Source organism: Schistocerca americana, chromosome 1 (assembly GCF_021461395.2).
Source record: "Schistocerca americana isolate TAMUIC-IGC-003095 chromosome 1, iqSchAmer2.1, whole genome shotgun sequence".
In the NCBI taxonomy this organism is placed as follows: domain Eukaryota; kingdom Metazoa; phylum Arthropoda; class Insecta; order Orthoptera; family Acrididae; genus Schistocerca; species Schistocerca americana.
In genome coordinates, this window is record NC_060119.1 from 707205142 (window position 1) to 707225307 (window position 20166).

Below are 20166 nucleotides of genomic sequence, written 5' to 3' on the forward strand. Positions count from 1 at the left end.
AAGCCCTACGACTAGCTGCTTTTGGGCTCTTCAGCCACTGGCGGGGATTATCTTTCTCATTAGCAGAACCCTGGGAAGGGAGTGACCCAATGGTCCCCTTCCTAGCGAGAGGAGCCGAAGAAGACATACGCTTCTCCAGCTCAGAAGCTCCCAAAGTAGGTGGTGCTGGAGCAGCAGGGAGGGAGGTGCCCCCCACCATCAAGGGGGCAGGTGTAGTCTCCCGTTTCTGAGGCGCAACAGGAATTTGAAGAAATGATGGGGCGACAACTGTTCTCGTAGCAGCGGCGTATGAGGTGATCATAGACACAGGATGCAGGCGCTCAAATTTCATCTTAGCCTCAGTGTAGGTTAGTCGGTCAAGGGTCTTATATTCCACGTTTTTCCTCTCTTTCTGTAAAATCCTGCAGTCTAGCGAGCAAGGTGAATGATGCTCTCTGCAGTTGACTCAGATGGGAAGCGGGGAACATGGACTATTGGGATGCGATGGACGTCCACAATCTCGACAGGTGGGGCTGGAAGTAAAGTGGGAAGACATATAGCTGAACTTCCAGCACTTAAAGCACTGCATTGGGGGACGGATATATGGCTTGATGTCACAGCAGCAGACCATCACCTTGACCTACTCAGGCAGTGTGTCACCCTCGAAGGCCAAGATGAAGGCACCGGTGGCAACCTGGTTATCCCTCAGACCCCAATGGACGCACCGGATGAAATCAACAGCTCACTGCTCTAAATTGGCACATAGCTCATAGTCAGACTCCAAAAGAAGGTCCCTGTAGAATATAATACCCTGGACTATATTTAAGCTCTTATGGGGCGCGATGGTAACAGAAACATCCCCCAACTTGCCACAAGCGAGTAATACATTGAGGTGCTGCCAGAAATTCCACTTAAGCTGACGAAGGTGAGGAAGCCAAGTCAATCCGGCATTAAAAACCAGTCTTAAGAATCAATATGTCTCCGTTACAGTAAGAGGATCACCAGTAAGGTAAAGTTCTGGTTCCGGATGAACAGTACGATGCAGACAGAAGTGCACAACACACAACTTTGTGGCCGAAAACTGGAAGCATTGGACAATGGCCCACGACTGCGCCTTGTAGGTGCCATTCAGCAACACCAGTACTGGTTGAGCAGTACGAAATGCAGAAGTTGTCTGCATACAGATGGCCCTACAGCTGCAGCTAGACCGTTAATGGATACTAAAAATATAGAAACACTGAATACAGAGCCCTGGGGGGCCATTCTCCTGGATGTGTAGGGAACTATGGGAAGCACCAACTTGGACCCCGAAAGTACGAAGCGACAAGAAATTCTGGCTAAAAATTGGGAGCAGGCCTTGGAGACCCGCGTAGAGCCGCGTAATGGGGCCCCTTAGCGATATGGCAGCAAGAGAGGGGAAGAAAACCAATGTGCACTCCGTGTGCATACTGGGGGGAGTCATTCCAGATGTGGAAAGGGCCCTTCCGGATGCCATGAAGGGTACAGGGTGCACCCATCTGCTCATGTCGGCACCAATGATGTGTGTCGCTATGGATCGGAGGAAATCTTCTCTGGCTTCCGGCGGCTATCTGATTTGGTGAAGACTGCCAGTCTCGCTAGCGGGATGAAAGCAGAGCTCACCATCTGCAGCACCGTCGACAGGACTGACTGTGGACCTTTGGTACAGAGCCGAGTGGAGGGCCTGAATCAGAGGCTGAGACGGTTCTGCGACCGTGTGGGCTGCAGATTCCTCGACTTGCGCCATAGGGTGGTGGGGTTTCGGGTTCCGCTGGATAGGTCAGTAGTCCACTACACGCAACAAGCGGCTACACGGGTAGCAGGGGTTGTGTGGCGTGGGCTGGGCGGTTTTTTAGGTTAGATGGCCTTGGGCAAGTACAGGAAGGGCAACAGCCTCAACGGGTGCGGGGCAAAGTCAGGACAAGCGAGGACCAAGCAGCAATCGGTATTGTAATTGTATACTGTCGAAGCTGCGTTGGTAAAGTACCGGAAATTCAAGTGCTGATAGAAAGCACCGAAGCTGAAATCGTTATAGGTACAGAAAGCTGGCTGAAGCCAGAGATAAATCATGCCGAAATTTTTACAAAGGTACAGACGGTGTTTAGAAAGGATAGATTGCATGCAACCGGTGGTGGAGTGTTCGTCGCTGTTAGTAGTAGTTTATCCTGTAGTGAAGTAGAAGTGGATAGTTCCTGCGAATTATTACGGGTGGAGGTTACACTCAACAACCGAGCTAGGTTAATAATTATCTCCTTTTACCGACCTCCCGACTCAGCAGCATTAGTGGCAGAACAACTGAGAGAAAATTTGGAATACATTTCACATAAATTTTCTCAGCATTTTATAGTCTTACGTGGGGATTTCAATTTACCAGATATAGACTGGGACACTCAGATGTTTAGGACGGGTGGTAGTGACAGAGCATCGAGTGACATTATACTGAGTGCACTATCCGAAAATTACCTCGAGCAATTAAACAGAGAACCGACTCGTGAAGATAACATCTTTGACCTACTGATAACAAACAGACCCGAACTTTTCGACTCTGTATGTGCAGGAAAGGGAATCAGTGATCATAAGGCTGTTGCAGCATCCCTGAATATGGAAGTTAATAGCAATATAAAAAAAGGTAGGAAGATTTATCTGTTTAGCAAGAGTAATAGGAGGCAGATTTCAGACTACCTAACAGATCAAAACGAAAATTTCTGTTCCGACACTGACAATGTTGAGTGTTTTTGGAAAAAGTTCAAGGCAATTGTAAAATGCATTTTAGACAGGTACGTGACGAGTAAAACTGTGAGGGACGGGAAAAACCCACCATGGTACAACAACAAAGTTAGGAAACTACTGCGAAAGCAAAGAGAGCTTCACTCGAAGTTTAAACGCAGCCAAAACCTCTCAGACAAACAGAAGCTAAACAATGTCAAAGTTAGCGTAAGGAGTGCTATGCGTGAAGCATTCAGTGAATTCGAAAGTAAGATTCTATGTACCGACTTGACAGAAAATCCTAGGAAGTTCTGGTCTTACGTTAAATCAGTAAGTGACTCGCGTAAATCTGAAATATTAAACACCTTTTTCCAAAGCCGTTTCACAGAGGAAGACCGCACTGCAGTTCCTTCTCTAAATCCTCGCACAAATGAAAAAATGGCTGACATTGAAATAAGTGTCCAAGGAATAGAAAAGCAACTGGAATCACACAACAGAGGAAAGTCCACTGGACCTGACGGGATACCAATTCGATTCTACACAAAGTACGCAAAAGAACTTGCCCCCCTTCTATCAGCCGTGTACCACAAGTCTCTAGAGGAACGGAAGGTTCCAAATGATTGGAAAAGAGCACAGGTAGCCCAGTCTTCAAGAAGGGTCGTCGAGCAGATGCGCAAATCTAAAGACCTATATCTCTGACGTCGATCTGTTGTAGAATTTTAGAACATGTTTTTTGCTCGCGTATCATGTCGTTTTTGGAAACCCAGAATCTACTATGTAAGAATCAACATGGATTCCGGAAACAGTGATTGTGAGAGACCCAACTCGCTTTATTTATTCATGAGACCCAGAAAATATTAGATACAGGCTCCCAGGTAGATGCTATTTTCCTTGACTTCCGGAAGGCGTTCAATACAGTTCCGCACTGTCGCCTGATAAACAAAGTAAGAGCCTACGGAATATCAGACCAGCTGTGTGGCTGGATTGAAGAGTTTTTAGCAAACAGAACACAGCATGTTGTTATCAATGGAGAGACGTCTACAGACATTAAAGTAACCTCTGGCGTGCCACAGGGGAGTGTTATGGGACCATTGCTTTTCACACTATATATAAATGACCTAGTAGATAGTGTCAGAAGTTCCATGCGGCTCTTCGCGGATGATGCTGTAGTATACAGACAAGTTGCAACATAAGAAAATTGTAGTGAAATGCAGGAAGATCTGCAGCAGATAGGCTCTTGGTGAATGGAGTGGCAACTGACCCTTAACATAGACAAATGTAATGTATTGCGAATACATAGAAAGAAGGATCCTTTATTGTATGATTATATGATAGCGGAACAAACACTGGTAGCAGTTACTTCTGTAAAATATCTGGGAGTACGCGTACAGAACGATTTGAAGTGGAATGATCATATAAAATTAATTGTTGGTAAGGCGGGTACCAGGTTGAGATTCATTGGGAGAGTCATTAGAAAATTTAGTCCATCAACAAAGGAGGTGGCTTACAAAACACTCGTTCGACCTATACTTGAGTATTGCTCATCAGTGTGGGATCCGAACCAGATCGGGTTGACGGAGGAGACAGAGAAGATCCAAAGAAGAGCGGCGCGTTTCGTCACAGGGTTATTTGGTAACTGTGATAGCGTTACGGAGATGTTTAACAAACTCAAGTGGCAGACTCGGCAAGAGAGGCGCTCTGCATCGCGATGTAGCTTGCTCGCCAGGTTTCGAGAGGGTGCGTTTCTGGATGAGGTATCGAATATATTGCTTCCCCCTACTTATACCTGCCTAGGAGATCACGAAAGTAAAATTATAGAGATTAGAGCACGCACGGAGGCTTTCAGACAGTCGTTCTTCCCGCGAACCATACGCGACTGGAACAGGAAAGGGAGGTAATGACAGTGGCATGTGAAGTGCCCTCCGCCACACACCGATGGGTGGCTTGCAGAGTATAAATGTAGATGTAGATGTAGATGTAGATGTAGACCCCACTCGTATAATGTGGCAAGGATGTGTCGCCAGGTGGTGTCATATGCTTTTCAGAAATCAAAAAAGGCGGCAACAAGGTGTTGGTTTCCGGAAAACGCTGTTTGGATGACAGACTCAAGGGACACAAAATGATCAGTTGTAGAGGACCCAGACAGAAACCGCCCTGGCAAGGAGCCGAGTTGGCCACTGACTCCAGGACCCAAGCAAGCTGCCGACACACGATACATTCCAGCAGCTTACAAAAAAATGTTGGTGAGGCTGATGGACCAATAGCTAACCACACCAACCGGGTTTTTGCCGGGTTTGAATACCGGTACGATCATGTTCTCCCACCAGTACGATGGAAAGACACCATCGCACAAGATCAGGTTGAAGATCGTGAGGAGATGTCACTTGTAGTCAGACGAGAGATGTTTAATCATCTGACTGTGGATCCGATCTGGCCCAGGAGCTGTGTCGGGGCACTGTGAAAGGGCACTGAGGAGCTCCCACTCCGTAAATGGGGTGTTACAGGGTTCACTGTGGCATGTAGTGAATGAGAGGACTTTCCATTCCATCCTCCGTTTGAGAAGGCGAAAGGCCTGGGGAGGGGGGGAGGGGGGGGGGGGTTAGTTCTCTGACGCAGAGGCATGAGCGTAGTGCTTAGCAAAGCTGCTCGGCCGTCGCGTTTGCATTGGTAGGTAACACGCCATTTATGTTAACACTGGGAACACCTGTTGGGCTGTTGGGGTCTGGTGCCCAAAAACTTGTTTGATCTTTTCCCAGACTTGGGAGGGATAACTGTCGAACATTGGCTGCCATATGTCACCTTCCCAACACTGCTGTTTCCGTCTTTTGATAAGCTGGCGAACGCAGGCTCGGAGGCGTTTGAAGGCTACGAGGTGCTCCAGGGAAGGGTGCCGCTTATGCCACTGTAGAGCTCGCTGATGCTCCTTAATTGCATCAGCGACTTCCGGCACCCACCAAGGGACTGTCTTTTGCTGGGGGCACCCTTAAGAACAAGGGATTGCATTTTCCGCCACCGAAACGATCGTTGTAGTTACCTGCTCAGTCACCACATCAATGTTACCGTGTGGGAGAGATTCCATGGTGACAGCAGAGATGAAAGCATCCCCATCTGTCTTGTTTGGGTAGGCATCTGTGGGCGTGATGCCGAGCCAGTGGCAGGAAGATGGGGAAGTGGTCACTACCACACGGGTCGTCATGTGCTCTCCAGTGGATAGATGGGACAAGGTCAGGACTGCAAACTGAGAGATCAATGGCCGAATGTGTGTCATGGCCACACCGATATAGGGGGGGGAGGGGACACACACCAGTATTTAAGAGGCAGAGGTTGACGCCAAGCTGGGACAATAAATTTTCGACATCTCTGCCTTGGCCAGTAAGCAAGGTGCCACATCACAAGGGGTTATGGGCATTAAAATCTCCCAAAAGCAGGCAAGGTTTAGGGAGTTGATCAATCAGTGCAGCCAATGCGTTCAGGGGTACTGCACCATCTGGAGGAAGGTGTACATTGCAGACAGTTATTTCCAGTGTTGTCCTTATCCTGACAGCCACAGCTTCAAGATGGGTTTGAAGGGGCACAGGTTCACTGCATGCCAAGTTCACGACATAAGACACAAACTGCACGACACACTGTTATAGTCACTACGGTTCTTGTAATATCCCCTGTAGCCGTGGAGGGCAGGGGTCCACATTTCCAGGATCCAGGTTTCCTGAAGGCCAATGCAGAAAGCAGGTATAAAGCTTAACAGTTGCTGTTGCTCAGCCAGGCGGTGGAAAAAACTGCCGCAATTCCAATGGAGGATGATGATATCGTGAGGCTAGGAAGCCATGAACCGCGCTAGGAAGCAGGTTATGCCTCAGGGTCACTTGCTGCCACCGATTGACTATTTGTAGCTATTTCTATGGTGGATGAGGCATCAGTGAGATCCAGATCCGCAGGGGACGCCAAGGTCTCCACCGCATCCTCAGACGCAGGACTGAGAGGGAGTGGTAGTGTTGGGCCACCAGAGGGTCCTGCCTCTTAGCAGACTAATTCTTAGTTTGCTTGCTCTCTCGCATCTCTTTAGGGGTTTGCTGGGAAGATTTGTCCGAAGCAGCTTCAGGCACCTAATTGGCTTGGAATATCAATGGGCGAAGTAAACTCATTTTTTTGTGTGTCTGTTTCTCTCAACAAGCCTAAAATAACACTTTAATGGTGCTGAGCATGTGAAGTGTGGCTCATCAGAAAAGCATTAAACAATAACAGCAATGATGACAGAAGTTTGTTATTAAGTAGATGTCCACATTTATGTTTATGGTTTAACCACTTAGCTGCCGTGATGTTTTCGATTTAATTCTCATTCATCAATTTTTGCTTTTTTCTGGGCGAGCACAAAGGATGATCTCTCAAAAATGCACCTTCTGAATGTATAATTTGTGGTTGTAGCATGTCGAAAAATAGTTTCATTACCTTGTACACAGATATGAATTTCAATTTTTTCTGAGTTTTTGCTTGCTGTTACACATCTGTGATTTTTTAAGAACCGATGAATTGATTACCACAAATGGTTGTATAAATATTTTGCTGTACATTTAATTTCCTACACTTAGATTTTATACAAAGTACTGGAGAAGAATGCAATTTTTAATCGTATATGCCAATTACATGTGTTTTTGCTCGTATTTTGAGAGGGGTTTAACATTTTCCTCGAGTGTGTTTTTTTTTAACATTTTCTTCAATTCTGTGTATTTTTTTAAAATGCAGACTGCACAAAAATGTAAAATAGGGTGTTTTATATATAAAAGGGGGAGCATGGGGCACTCGTCTCTCTCTCTCTCTCTCTCTCTCTCTCTCTCTCTCTCTCTCTCTCTCTCTCTCTCAGCTTCATAATCAGTGTTTTCATCACTTTCATGTCTACCATCCTGCATATTCAGCAGCTCCTGATTACTTTTCCAATACTCTGAAGCTTTCACACACTTAAGCAAATGAGTTAAACACGTCTTCTACAGAGTTGGAGACAGTATGCACCGTTCACTACAGCAAACAGAATAGTAATGTTTTCAGAACTTGTACTGCATTTGTCACAGGTGTGACAGGTAGATAATGAGAAAGTGCATTTGATCATGGCTAAACAGGGTGCCCAGCATAGACACACCATATCCGATGTTATGCAGGCACTACACTTTCCATGTGCCATTAGGTTAAGGATGTAGTGCAAGTGCCTATAGAAACAGCTGGAAGGTGAAAGTGGTTTTTTGACTTATCTTTCTTAAAGTACTGTACCATCAACATAGCAAAGGATAACCAACCAATATGAGAAGTCTTCCACATTCATGGCAATGCCTCCATCCATATTGCTGTCACACTTCTCAGAAAGTGTATACTCTCCTTAAAGTGAGAGGTGAGTGTGACCTGTACAGGGTGATTCAGGAGAAATGTCACATAGTTTAAGAGATGATTCTACATGTGAAAATAAACAAAAAAAACTTTGAACATGTGGCTGATTTTCAGTCAGAATGAATATGAAGACAAGTGTGAACATTACTTACCGAAAAGCAGTGTAGGGTTGTGGTGGACACAATAATGGTGTGACAGATTACTGACCCACACAAAAAAAATTGATTCAAATGGCTCTGAGCACTACGGGACTTAACATCTGAGGTCATCAGTCCCCTAGAACTTAGAACTACTTAAACCTAACTAACCTAAGGACAGCACACACATCCACGCGCGAGGCAGGATTCGAACCTGCGACCATAGCAGTCGCGCGGTTCCCGACTGAAACGCCTAGAACCGCTCGGCCACACCGGCCGGCGACCCATACAAAAGGTGTGAAGCACTTCTCCAACAGATGGCAGCACTGTAATGTCACACCTAGGCAACAGCGGCAAGAATACATAATGTACAACCATAGGCTGGATCATTGAGCAGTCATGAGGCTTTGTACGCATGGTATGCGAACAATGTTTAATTGGTTAAGTTCATTGTGTCTGTGAATACCAACATGTCGCATAATATTCACCCATGCAGAATACGCAGACATATTGTTTGTGTATAGGTACTGTAATGGCAGTGCCCTTGGGGCTAGACAGAATACCAGAGATGTTTCCCTGATCGACAAACCCCCAGTTGCAAGGTATTTCCTAGGGTTTTTCGAACATTAAGTGAATTCAACACTATCCAGTGTACACAACAGAATGTAAGGCCATCCAGTCAGTTGAGGAAAGGCTAGACATTATTGTAATGGTATAATGGAGTCCCACCACAAGTACTGGGCGCCTTAGTGATCAGCTCAATATTCCACAAGCGCGCGTGTGGAATACGTTACATTCCAGTGGCTTGTACGCATCCATGAGCAGCTCATGTAACATCTGGATCCAGATGACTCAGTAAGCAGCTGAAAATTTTGTGAATGGGTGAGCATATGCAGTACACTTTATTTACAGACGAGGCTACATTTAAAAGTAATGGTATTAAGAACACTCACAATTCTCATAATGGGCTATGGAGAACCCACATGACACTAGGGAAACAAGATTCCAAGCTGGGTTCTCAGTAAATATATGGAGTGGTATGATCGATGATCTTGTAAATGGCCTGTGTTCTTGCCAAATTGCAGGAGAGCTGCAGCATATGCGAATTTCCTGACAGGAGATCTACCTGCGTTTTTGGAAGATGCGACATTAGAGCAACAATGGCAAATGTATTTGCAAAATGATGGCTCACCGATCCAGTGTACCAGTCGAGTATCCCAATATCTGAGTAATACATTTTCTGAACGGCGTATTGGCCATGGCCAACTCATTACCTGCCCTGCCAGATCACCTGATCCACTCCATTATACTTTTGTTTATGGAATTAGTTAAAGAGGGATGTGTGAAGAACTTCTTGTTCGCATTACCAATGCTTTTGCATGCATTAAAGCCAACTAAGATGATGATCGATATGCAACACCCTCCAATGCATTGACAAGTGCACTGTGTGGGTGGTGGCCTATTTCAACACCTCTTCTTGCACGGATCAGTCATACATCCCATAATTACTCTGTTCACCATAGTGCCTATACAGCATTTCAGTAATATTCTCTCTTGTCTTCATTATCATTCATGGATGCGAGTAGTCACCAAACTGCTCCAGTTCCACGACTGAAAAATCAGGCACATGTTCAAAGGACTTTCTCAGTTTATTTTCACATGTAGAATAACCACACAAATTATGTGACATTCCTCCTGAATCATTCTGTATCTAGTCTCTAGAAACAGAGATTTCCTGTATGGACGGAGGCAATCTCATGAATGAGAAAGTTTTGTTTAAATGGTTGGTTTTGCCATGTGCTGTGTTGATGGTGCAATTCTCAAGGAGAGAAGATGAGGGGTACAAGGTCAGTTATAAAGAGTTTCAAGCACCTTGCAGCTGTCAAGAATCATGGCTTTCTGTGGAGCTACCTTACCTTACCTTACCTTACCTTACCTTACCTTACCTTCCCTTCCCCTCCCCTCCCTTCCCTTCCTAGTTTGTTTTCACTCAGGTGTGTGTAGCAAAGTACTCAAGTTTCCCCACAAAACCATACAATGCAGCAATTTTAATATGTGCAACAATGTGATATAGATCTGTCTCCAAATAAGTTAAAAATTATCAGAAATCAGTTTGGGAGTATTGCTCATTGTACCACACCAAATATATTTGCAAGCAGTTTTGAAATAATCTGTTCCACAGTTTATTCCACCACAGTGTTTTTTAGCTTGAAAATGATCTATAAGACAACTTCTGATCCCATTAGAAGTGTGGGCTGCCAGTTATGGTCCTACAGCATATTAAGCTTCACAATGTTGAAGAGGGGAGAAAATCAACACATTCCAACCTAATTTACAGCTATCTGCTACAACAATGTGTAACTATCTCAATTTGTGGAAGTATTCCAACAACTGGGGTGTTCTCTGGATCGAAGCATAACTGCAATCCCAATCAGTCAGCAATTCTTACATACTACACTAACATATCATATATTCCGAAACAACAATATTTCATTCAAATTTGACTGAAATTTACCCCATGTATGGGAGTCTGAAATTAATAAAAAAAAACTATTTAAAACTTTTGTTGCTCTGTGACTATATCTCAATATACACGGTCCTGTCACATTAATGTGACCACCTGTCAAAGGCCTGAGTAACCAACTTTTGCAATGTGGAACACTGCCAAGACATGCAGGACGTCAGTGAGGTCCTGGAAGTTATTGTCAGGAATCCTAAGCCATGCCGACTCCAGTGCCATGGACAGCCAGTCTAGGTTTCTTGGTTGAGGATTCAACACGCGAACAGCCAGACTGAGGTTGTCCTATGGTAAACTCATCCTGGTGTTCTTTGAACCATGAAAAAATTTACTGTGAGCTGTATGACAAGCTGCATTATGTGCTGGTAGATGCCGTTGTGGTAAGGAAAAACAAACTGCAAGTGGACATAGGTAAGGTACATAAGAACAGATGCATACTTGTGCTGATTCAATGTGCTTTCCAAAATGGCGAGATCACCCAGGGAACCCCATGAAAACATTCCTGAGACCATAATGCTTCTTCATCTGGTACAGACCCTTCACATGATTTTGCAAGATAAATTCTTTCACATTTTTCCTGCTGCTGGAGTAAAAAACATGAATTGTCTGAAAAAGTCACCTGTTGCTACTCAGTGGACATCCAGTTGTACTGACGTTCAAATTCCAGCCTCCATAGCCAATGAACAGTAGTCAGCATGGGAGCATGAACCAAGTGCCTGCTGCAGAGGCCCATATGCAGCAACGTTCACTAAACAATCACTGGTGATACAGTGTTGGCAGTAGTTCATGTGGTTGGTCAGCTTCTCACCAGTTGGACATCCATTCACTCAAACACAACTCCACAGCCGTCGCTTAACCCTGTCATCTATGGCCTGTGGTGCACCACAGTTGCCTCTGCATCAGTTTTGGATAGCGACATTTTGCCATGCACGATATACTTTAACCACAGTGCCATGTCAAACAGTTTACAAGCTTAGCTGTTTCAAAAATGCTTCCTCCCTTGGTCCAAAAGACAATGACCATGCCATTTGGACATCAGGTAAATCAACCCGGTTCTGCATTACGACAAAGACTACATTATTTTCTGTGTCCGACATGCTTCATATACCCTCCACTGCCACTTGTTTTGTGCGAGTGGTTATTAGACGATAATGTAAGACATAGGTGATGATCACATTAACCAGACTGGACCATGTATTTCAGTTAAGTCATTGTGGAGAACACCTCAATTGCTCTTTGTATAGTATTCTCATACTGATAGTAACACAAATGAAATGGGAGCATTTCAATGTGATTACAGTTTACAACTACAAAGTATATTTCAGTGTGAAGCACAGTTTTGTGCAATAATCACAGTTTGGTGGCCAAGAGCAAAGTAGACCATTCTGTGGTACAGAATGCAGTGGAACACAACATGCTCGATTTCAATGGCTGCTTCACAACCCGAGCCATCCAGGTCCTCCCCTCCATCACCAGTTATTCAGAACTGTGCAGAAGAGCCTTATCCTTACAACACATTCTTTTCTCCCGAAATTCTCCTGCCCTATTACCCCCACACCCTCCACTCAAGTTTCCATCCCCTGTCCCATCACTTCCTCCCTAGCCTTGTCCCCTCACCCTCTTTGTGTGCTGCCCTGTCTTTCCCCTTCCCCGCTCCTCTCATCCCCCCCCCCCCCCCCCCAGCCTCCTGACACTGCATCTGTTGGCAGTCAAGCTCCTGTACTGTATGCCGAACACACTCTTCTCTTCCCCCACCCGTACCCTGCTATCCTTTGTCAGTCCCCCCCCCCCCCCCCCCCCCAAGACATTGTATCATTCTATGTGACAGTTGCATTCCAGCTTCCAGCTGGAAGTGGCTGTCATGTGCCCACGTCTGTGCACACGCGCAACTGCAACTCAACGAAGCATCTTTACGGCAAGTAGCATCTATTTTTCCCTGATATTGTTGGTATTCCAACCCGGAGAAAACAAGAAATCTCTCTGAAAACTGCTGAAGGTATATTTGATGCAAACAATTTGTAGACAAAAGGATAAGGCAGAAGTACTGACTGGAATATCTGAAAGGAGGAGGGCGGGGTACGAAGTGAGGTGTGAAAAGTAGATACTGCAAATTAACAGTTATCAGAAGGAGATAACTATAACAGTTTATATTTAACAAGTTCCCTATGAACTACTACTTACTCTGCACCTTACACCCTACACCTTAAAATGGGTAGGGTGCCAAAATTTTTTTCACAACAGCTCTTTCTCTGGTCACTATATCTCTACTTTGACTATCTCCATACTAACAGCTGCCAAATGCTGCCTGAAGATTAAAGCTGACATCTTACTTTACCACTACAGCTATCATCTCACAATACAGCAGCATAATGACAGAGAGAGTGAAAACTTGAGAGCTGGACGATTCCAGACTTCAATTTACAGACTACTTGGCCAGTCAAGCACAATATTTAGTTTTAACCACCTGAGCTGGCATATGTGCAGTATGTCCCTATGTCAAAGTCAGTGGTTTTCAAACTTTCTGGGTCCATGCCTCCACTGACCTGAGCATAATCACCTGCAGCTCCTTTTCACATGACATCAGCCTTTCAAGTGTGGAATAAATAGAAGTAAATTTCAAAACAAATGAATAATAATAGTAATTTCATTATTAACAACTGTTGATGTAAGTTATTTTAATTAATTTATAATGTTCTTACATCACGTTGTTGCAACAAAATCAATAGCTCAGCAAATTACTATTGTTCTTCAGTGGTAAGCACTACTGGAAGTTTTGTACTGAAAGGATCTCTGATCTAGTTCTGTTGACCAAATTGATCTGAAAATGCTTCAGAAAGTAAGTAGAGTTCAGTTAAATGATCCATGAATAAAGACTTTAATATTTAAAGTATGGAAGTTCTTGTCTTCTAAAACTGTGTGGCAAGCACAGAAAATGTAATGTACCTGCTTATTAGCCAACTTCTTCTTGCTGAAGTGTGATGTTTCTTGCTCTTCACTACAAAGTAGATGATTTACATTAAAAAAGAGTTTTAGAGTAGTCACTGCTTGTTTAGGAATTTCTTTTTAACAGCAGGAAAGTGTCCTCATGGTTTGTTTACCAAACTACCATGATTTGACAACAAATGTGATTTCACTAGGAAATATGCATTATGATGCTAAGACTGAAATAAATGACACAAACTGGTCATTCTTAAGTTCCAACATTAGTACGTGTAAAACTGAAATCCAAGGAACTGCCATCATACTTCCAGCATTTCAGCATTACACAATACATTTAAAAAGTTGTCTACACTGGAAGAGAGAGATGAATCACGGAAGACAGACAAAATAAATCTCATCCGTCGAAAGTAAACTTCAAACTAATTCTTACTGAATAGAAACAAATCAGTAGAGCAAAAAATATAACTACTATCTACTACACTGCATAGTAATTCCACTCGTCAGTTGTCGCTACAAGCACATACGTTGTTCCTGCCTGGGAACTATGATGGCCGTGCACTTCCCGGCACTGCAGTCCGGAACCGCGAGACCGCTACGGTCGCAGGTTCGAATCTTGCCTCGGGCATGGATGTGTGTGATGTCCTTAGGTTAGTTAGGTTTAACTAGTTCTAAGTTCTAGGGAACTAATGACCTCAGAAGTTGAGTCCCATAGTGCTCAGAGCCATTTGAACCATTTTTTGGGAACTATGATGCACAGTTTGAAAATCCCCGGTCTAATTTATTCTGAAAGAACCAAATGTGCTAAATCTACAGTCAAGTGGCAATGTATTATTTATAAATACCTCTTTTCCAGTGGGCACATGCTTGGCCAATTTGACCTTGGCAAAATTTCCTTTTCCAATGGTCTTGAGCAACTTGTACTTTCCAATATGTGGCTCATCGGCTGTACGGCTGCGCGATGATACACGACTCGCTGATGACGCACTCTCACCCGTCTAGAAAACACAATTTTCAAATAATTAGCTGTAGCCAGCTTATGCTTGAAAGGATCAGCTTTAAAACTACATTCCCACCACGGCTTTCAGAATAACTTTACAAACCTGCTAGATGTGAGCCAGGTACCTTATGAATGCTGAAAATTAAAGTAGCAGAACTACCACAAACTGAGACATTCATTTTCTTTTCACTATACATAGCTGTATTATTTTAATAAGAATAAAAAGTTAACATATTTTTACTATGTGGAACCGTTTAAAAAATGAAGGTGAATGTGAAAGGAACACAAAATATTTCCTTTTAATGTGATAACGGAGCAGCTTGCATTTGTGCAAATGACTATGAGGGAGTCCAATGCTATTTATCAAATAAGTAGAGGCTTTCATACCTTAATTGTTTATCGTATTTTCCGAGGTGGAGAGTGGGGTTAAGCCAAGCATTTGCCTTAACAACTGCCTAAAAACCACTCCCAGGCTGGCCACAGTACCAGCGCAGTGCACACTTAACAGTAGCATAGATTTAATCCGGGTCCTTTTCACCTACCTGCCTCACTAGCTACCATTCTATGCATTAAGCATTGTGAATAGGTATGTTACTGATAGCAAATAAATTCACAGTGTTTTAAATTATACAGTATGCACACATTCAGTGGCCAAATAGATAATTGTTTAAGTAATCACACTCCTTAGAGTCTGAAATTGAAACACATCAATAATGAACACTCTGCTAAAAAATGAAATATTAATACTCTGTATTTAAGGTATTGAGAAGCATGTCTTTAAAATTGAAGTACAGATCAAGAAAATATACTAATACATTGATTTCTGCAGAGGTTCAAACAAACAATTTAATTTTAGATTTAATTTCCAATTCTATATCCACACAATCTTCCAGCTATTAAGGTTTCACCATACCATGAATGTGGTTGTTATCCATAGCATTATTTATTACTATTTGAATTACGATGTACCAAATGACAGGCACTCTTTGGCACAACTTTCAGCAGGGAAACATGCAGTTGTAGTACTATTCTCTTACTTTTTGGGTAGTGTGAGAAAGTATCTGACTACAAACTCAAGTATTCAGTATCAGTGCCCAGTGACAATTAATACATTGCCCCCCTCCCCTTCTCGTTCTCGTTCTTCTTCTTCTTCTTCAATTAACTTTTGATCTTTGGCATTGCTTTATGTATGTGAAATTAATAAAGGTTTTGCAAATGCATTTGTCTACTAGGTTTAAACCCAACAGAAGTAATTTATACTTGAAGACACACTAGAAACATCACCAACTGCAATAACAAAAAATTTATCAGTGTGGAAGCATCTAGCCCGAGTTACATAATACATATAACTGATATATATAGCCCAACTGTTAGAAATGTGCATGCGCCTGAAAACTCTGACCTGCACTCCTGTACCACAAAAGAAACTAAATGCAAATTAATTATCTACAGGACAGCTACTACAGCATGGTGTTGTCTTCTGTTCCGTTGTATTATCACTATAGTGCTAAAGGGACCAATAACCAAAGACAATAATGGACAACACTTGTGGTCAATAAATTAACTGTTACAAATTGTTTTCATGATGAGTGTGGTTCCTTAGTGAAAAGTGTTTAATTTATATAATAGAATGTCTAAAACTACAAGCAAATTTATGCATAAAAATTGGACTGCAACTAAATTTTTATGTATGTGATCTGAAACATAGCATTTTTAGTTCAGTGAATGAATATGTCAAATGGAAGGCTATCACTGCCTCTGAAGAGGGTAGTTTAAGAATTTTATAGGCCTTGAATGTTCACAAAAATGCTGCAATGGAAGTCCATTTTGAAATAAATATTTATTCCAACTTCTGTTTTATTAAGCTTTTCTTGTATATTTCCTATCTGATGCTCATTTCTAATATCCTCTTTTCTGAATCTATCTACACTATTTAAGCCTTTGATAACTCTTAACAATTTCATTTCTGCATTCAGAATGAGTGTTTCCTGTTTCTAGTGTAAAGCCATGACTATCTTTCATATGGCAATTCAAGAGATTATGTTATTTTTTCCTAATTTATGTTTTTTAACATGTTTTAATTTTTAGGTGGCAGCTGATAGTATAATATATCATGTCAGACTTGTTAACTAATTGTGTATATTATTATTATTATTATTATTATTATTATTATTATTATCTGTAAGTCGAGTCAAGGCTAAGGTATGAGGGCGTACTGAAAAGTAACTCCTCCAAATTTTATGTGAAAACTCTTAAAAGCTTTAAAATAAAACAAATTTTAATTAACATTCAACTTCTTTATTTTTCCCATGTCTACATATCTACAAGCATCTGATACTGAACTGTAGTGCTTAACATGATGGTGTGAAATGTAACTATCTCTGTGCTTGAGAAACAGCGTGCTTTGCTTGAGTTCTGGATTCGAAGAGTTCATCCGCACATGGAGCATCCTCTCCTTCAGCATGACAATGCCACACTATGCACAAGCAGTATGACAGCTGCAACAATGTGACACACTGAGTTCAGTCATTCATCATGCACTTCACAGTCCACATTTGGTGCCAATTCAATTTTCATCTGTTTCCAAAACTTTAGGAACACATTCAAGGGCTTCACTTTGATACTAATGAAGTGGTGCAAGCAGCGGCGGGGTAGTGGCTCCATCAACAAAGTCAAACATTCCGCAATGACTATGTATCAACAAACTGGTCTCACGAGAAAAATGTGTTTGTTGTCGAGGTGACTACACTGAGAAATAAATATGTAAACATCAAGAATAAAGACACAGAATGTTAACAATGTCTCTAATTTAAAAAGCTTTAAGAGTTTCCATGTAAATTCAGCGGCACTACTTTTCAACGCGCCCTTGTAGTTAAAGTGATTTACCTTGTCTACTCCTTTTTTAAAATTAATATGAACAGAAGTTTTGCTTTAAAAATAATTATTGTAATATCACAAGTTGATGTTTTCATATTATATAAGTACTTATTTTATTAAAGCTAATTTATTCCTTCTTGACCTTTCTCTTTTCTGAAAATCGAGATGACATTGTCAGCATTAACTAGTGTATTACGCAATCTTGATTCATTCAGCTGGATACTTGTGTTAATCACACAAACATATCTACATACACCATCACCAATAAATATTAAACATTTATGCCAAACTGCATCTATACCGCACACCTTTGTTTGCTGATTTTAGACCTGTGGATTTTGCAACAACATTAGAAAATGGCCAAACTAAGTTACTTGACTACCATCACATCAAAACATTTTACTGTCACCACTTTTAGAATCCTATGCATTTGTGGAAAATGTTAGTAACAGAGGCACAATAACGTGTATCTAAAAGAAATAAATAGAAGTGTATAGTATGCCGATCATATCTTTTTTATTTCTCAATAATTATTATAAACAGAGTAAAAAATTACAGAGCATTTATAGTACTTATAAAACAACAACTTGATTGTAGAAAAGTTTCTTGTGCCAATGATGTAACATTAAATTTACATCAGCTTTCTGAAAAGCAGGACGACTTAAACGAGAAACACAGCTTTCATAGACAGAGATATTTGACAATTCTCTTAGAGAGAAACAATGGACTATACCCATTATATTAGCAATTTCAAAGACTTTATAATCTTACTGTAAAAGAGAGAGAGATATACATCTATAAAACATAGTCATACACAAATCTATAAACAGAACTGTTATGCAACTAGATAAGCTCCTGGGAAATATACATGCTGAAGTATTATCTACTAATGGAAAACCACACACACACACACACACACACACACACACACACACACACACACACAGAGAGAGAGAGAGAGAGAGAGAGAGAGAGAGAGAGAGAGAGAGAGAGAGAGAGAGAGGCGAGGGAGGGACAGGAGAAAACTCACCACAGTACTGAGATGCAAACAGGGATCTCGTCTACTGTCAACCCACATAACACACATGGTAGCTGACTGCTCTGCTTGTAACAAGAAAGAAGCCCTATTGTAGGCAAAGTGGATCAGTTGGGCAGCCACACAACAAGTGTTCCCCCACTACACATGACGCAATGTTGCCAAATGCAGTGACTCAGCATTTCTGTTGAGCACGTCACTCTGATCAGCTTTCCACCCACTCATATTACGTAAAGACATTATCAGAAAAGTAATTTGAATTTCCATGTATTTTTGATCCACTGTTTTTTCCTGTAAAGATGGTTGTTAATACTGAAGCAAGAGAGAATAAAGTGCCTCCTTCAGACTATTTCCCTATCATTCCACACTCTTAACAGTGAGAGGAAAAATTAACACTTATATTTCTCTGCATAAGCTCTAATTTCTCTTATTTTATTGTAATGACCATTTCCATCCTATGTAGGTGGGTGCCAACGATTTACTTTCACATTCAGAGGAGGAAGTTGGCACTTGAAATTTTGTGAAAAGATCTTGCCGCAAGAATAACAAATTTTTTTTTATCCATTGCCACACCAATTCATTTACCATATCTATGGCACTCCCCCCTATTTCACAATAATACAAAACGAGTTTCCTCCATGGAACTTTTCTGATGTCCTCCATCAGTCATATCTGATAATGGTCCCATACCACACAGCAATACTCTAGCACAGGATGGACAAACATAGTGTAGCTCGTTTCTTTAGTATGCCTGCTGCAGCTCCTAAGTTCTGCCAACAAAACACAGTTTCTGCCTTGCCTTCCTCACAACATTATCTTAGTGCTCATTCCAGACTAAGGTGTTTGAAAATACTGTAATTCCTAGATATTTAGTTGAATTGACAGCCTTTAGATTTGTGATTTATTGTGTAACAAATTCAATGCATTTCTTTTAGTACTCATTTATATTACCTGACTGACACTTTTTGCACCTTACGGATATTGTGTTTACGTCATTATGCAATTGGTTTTGCGCTTCTGGTGAGTTTATTAAACAGTAAATGACAGCATCACCTGCAAACAATCTAAGAGAGCTGCTCAGATTAACTCCTACACTGTTAACACAGACTATGAACAGCAGAGGACCTATAACGCTTCCTTGGGGAATAAGCGATATCACCTCTGTTTTACTCAATGACTTTTTGTTGATTACTAAGTAATGTGACCTTTCTAATGCAAAATACTGAAAGAAGTCGCATACCTGAATGGTACTCCCTAGGCATGTACTTTGATCAGAAGTCTCTTGTGAGGAATGGTATCGAAAACCTTCTGGAAATCTAGAAATGTGTAATCAATTTGAGATGCTCTGTAGATAGCATCCACTACTTCGTGTGAATAAAAAGCTAGTTGTGTTTCACAAGAACAGTATTTTCTGAATCTCTGCTGACTATCTGTCAATAAACCATTCCGTTCGAGACAATTCATAATGTTTGAACACAGTACACGTTCCAAAATCTTACTGCAAATAAATGTCAGTGATATAGGACTGCAATTCAGCAGATGACTTCTGTTTCCGTTCTTGAGTATTATGCAACTGTGGAACATT

The 20166-nt window shown here is 41.8% G+C and overlaps 1 protein-coding gene across 1 annotated transcript in view; it reads right to left on the reverse strand.

The window, feature by feature from the left end:
• LOC124609901 (serine/threonine-protein kinase MARK2-like) overlaps positions 1 to 20166 on the reverse strand; it is a 294494-nt gene that overhangs the window by 149786 nt on the left and 124542 nt on the right. The window contains 1 exon segment of the mRNA XM_047140111.1: positions 14514 to 14666. Within this exon segment, the coding sequence (XP_046996067.1) occupies positions 14514 to 14666 (153 nt within the window).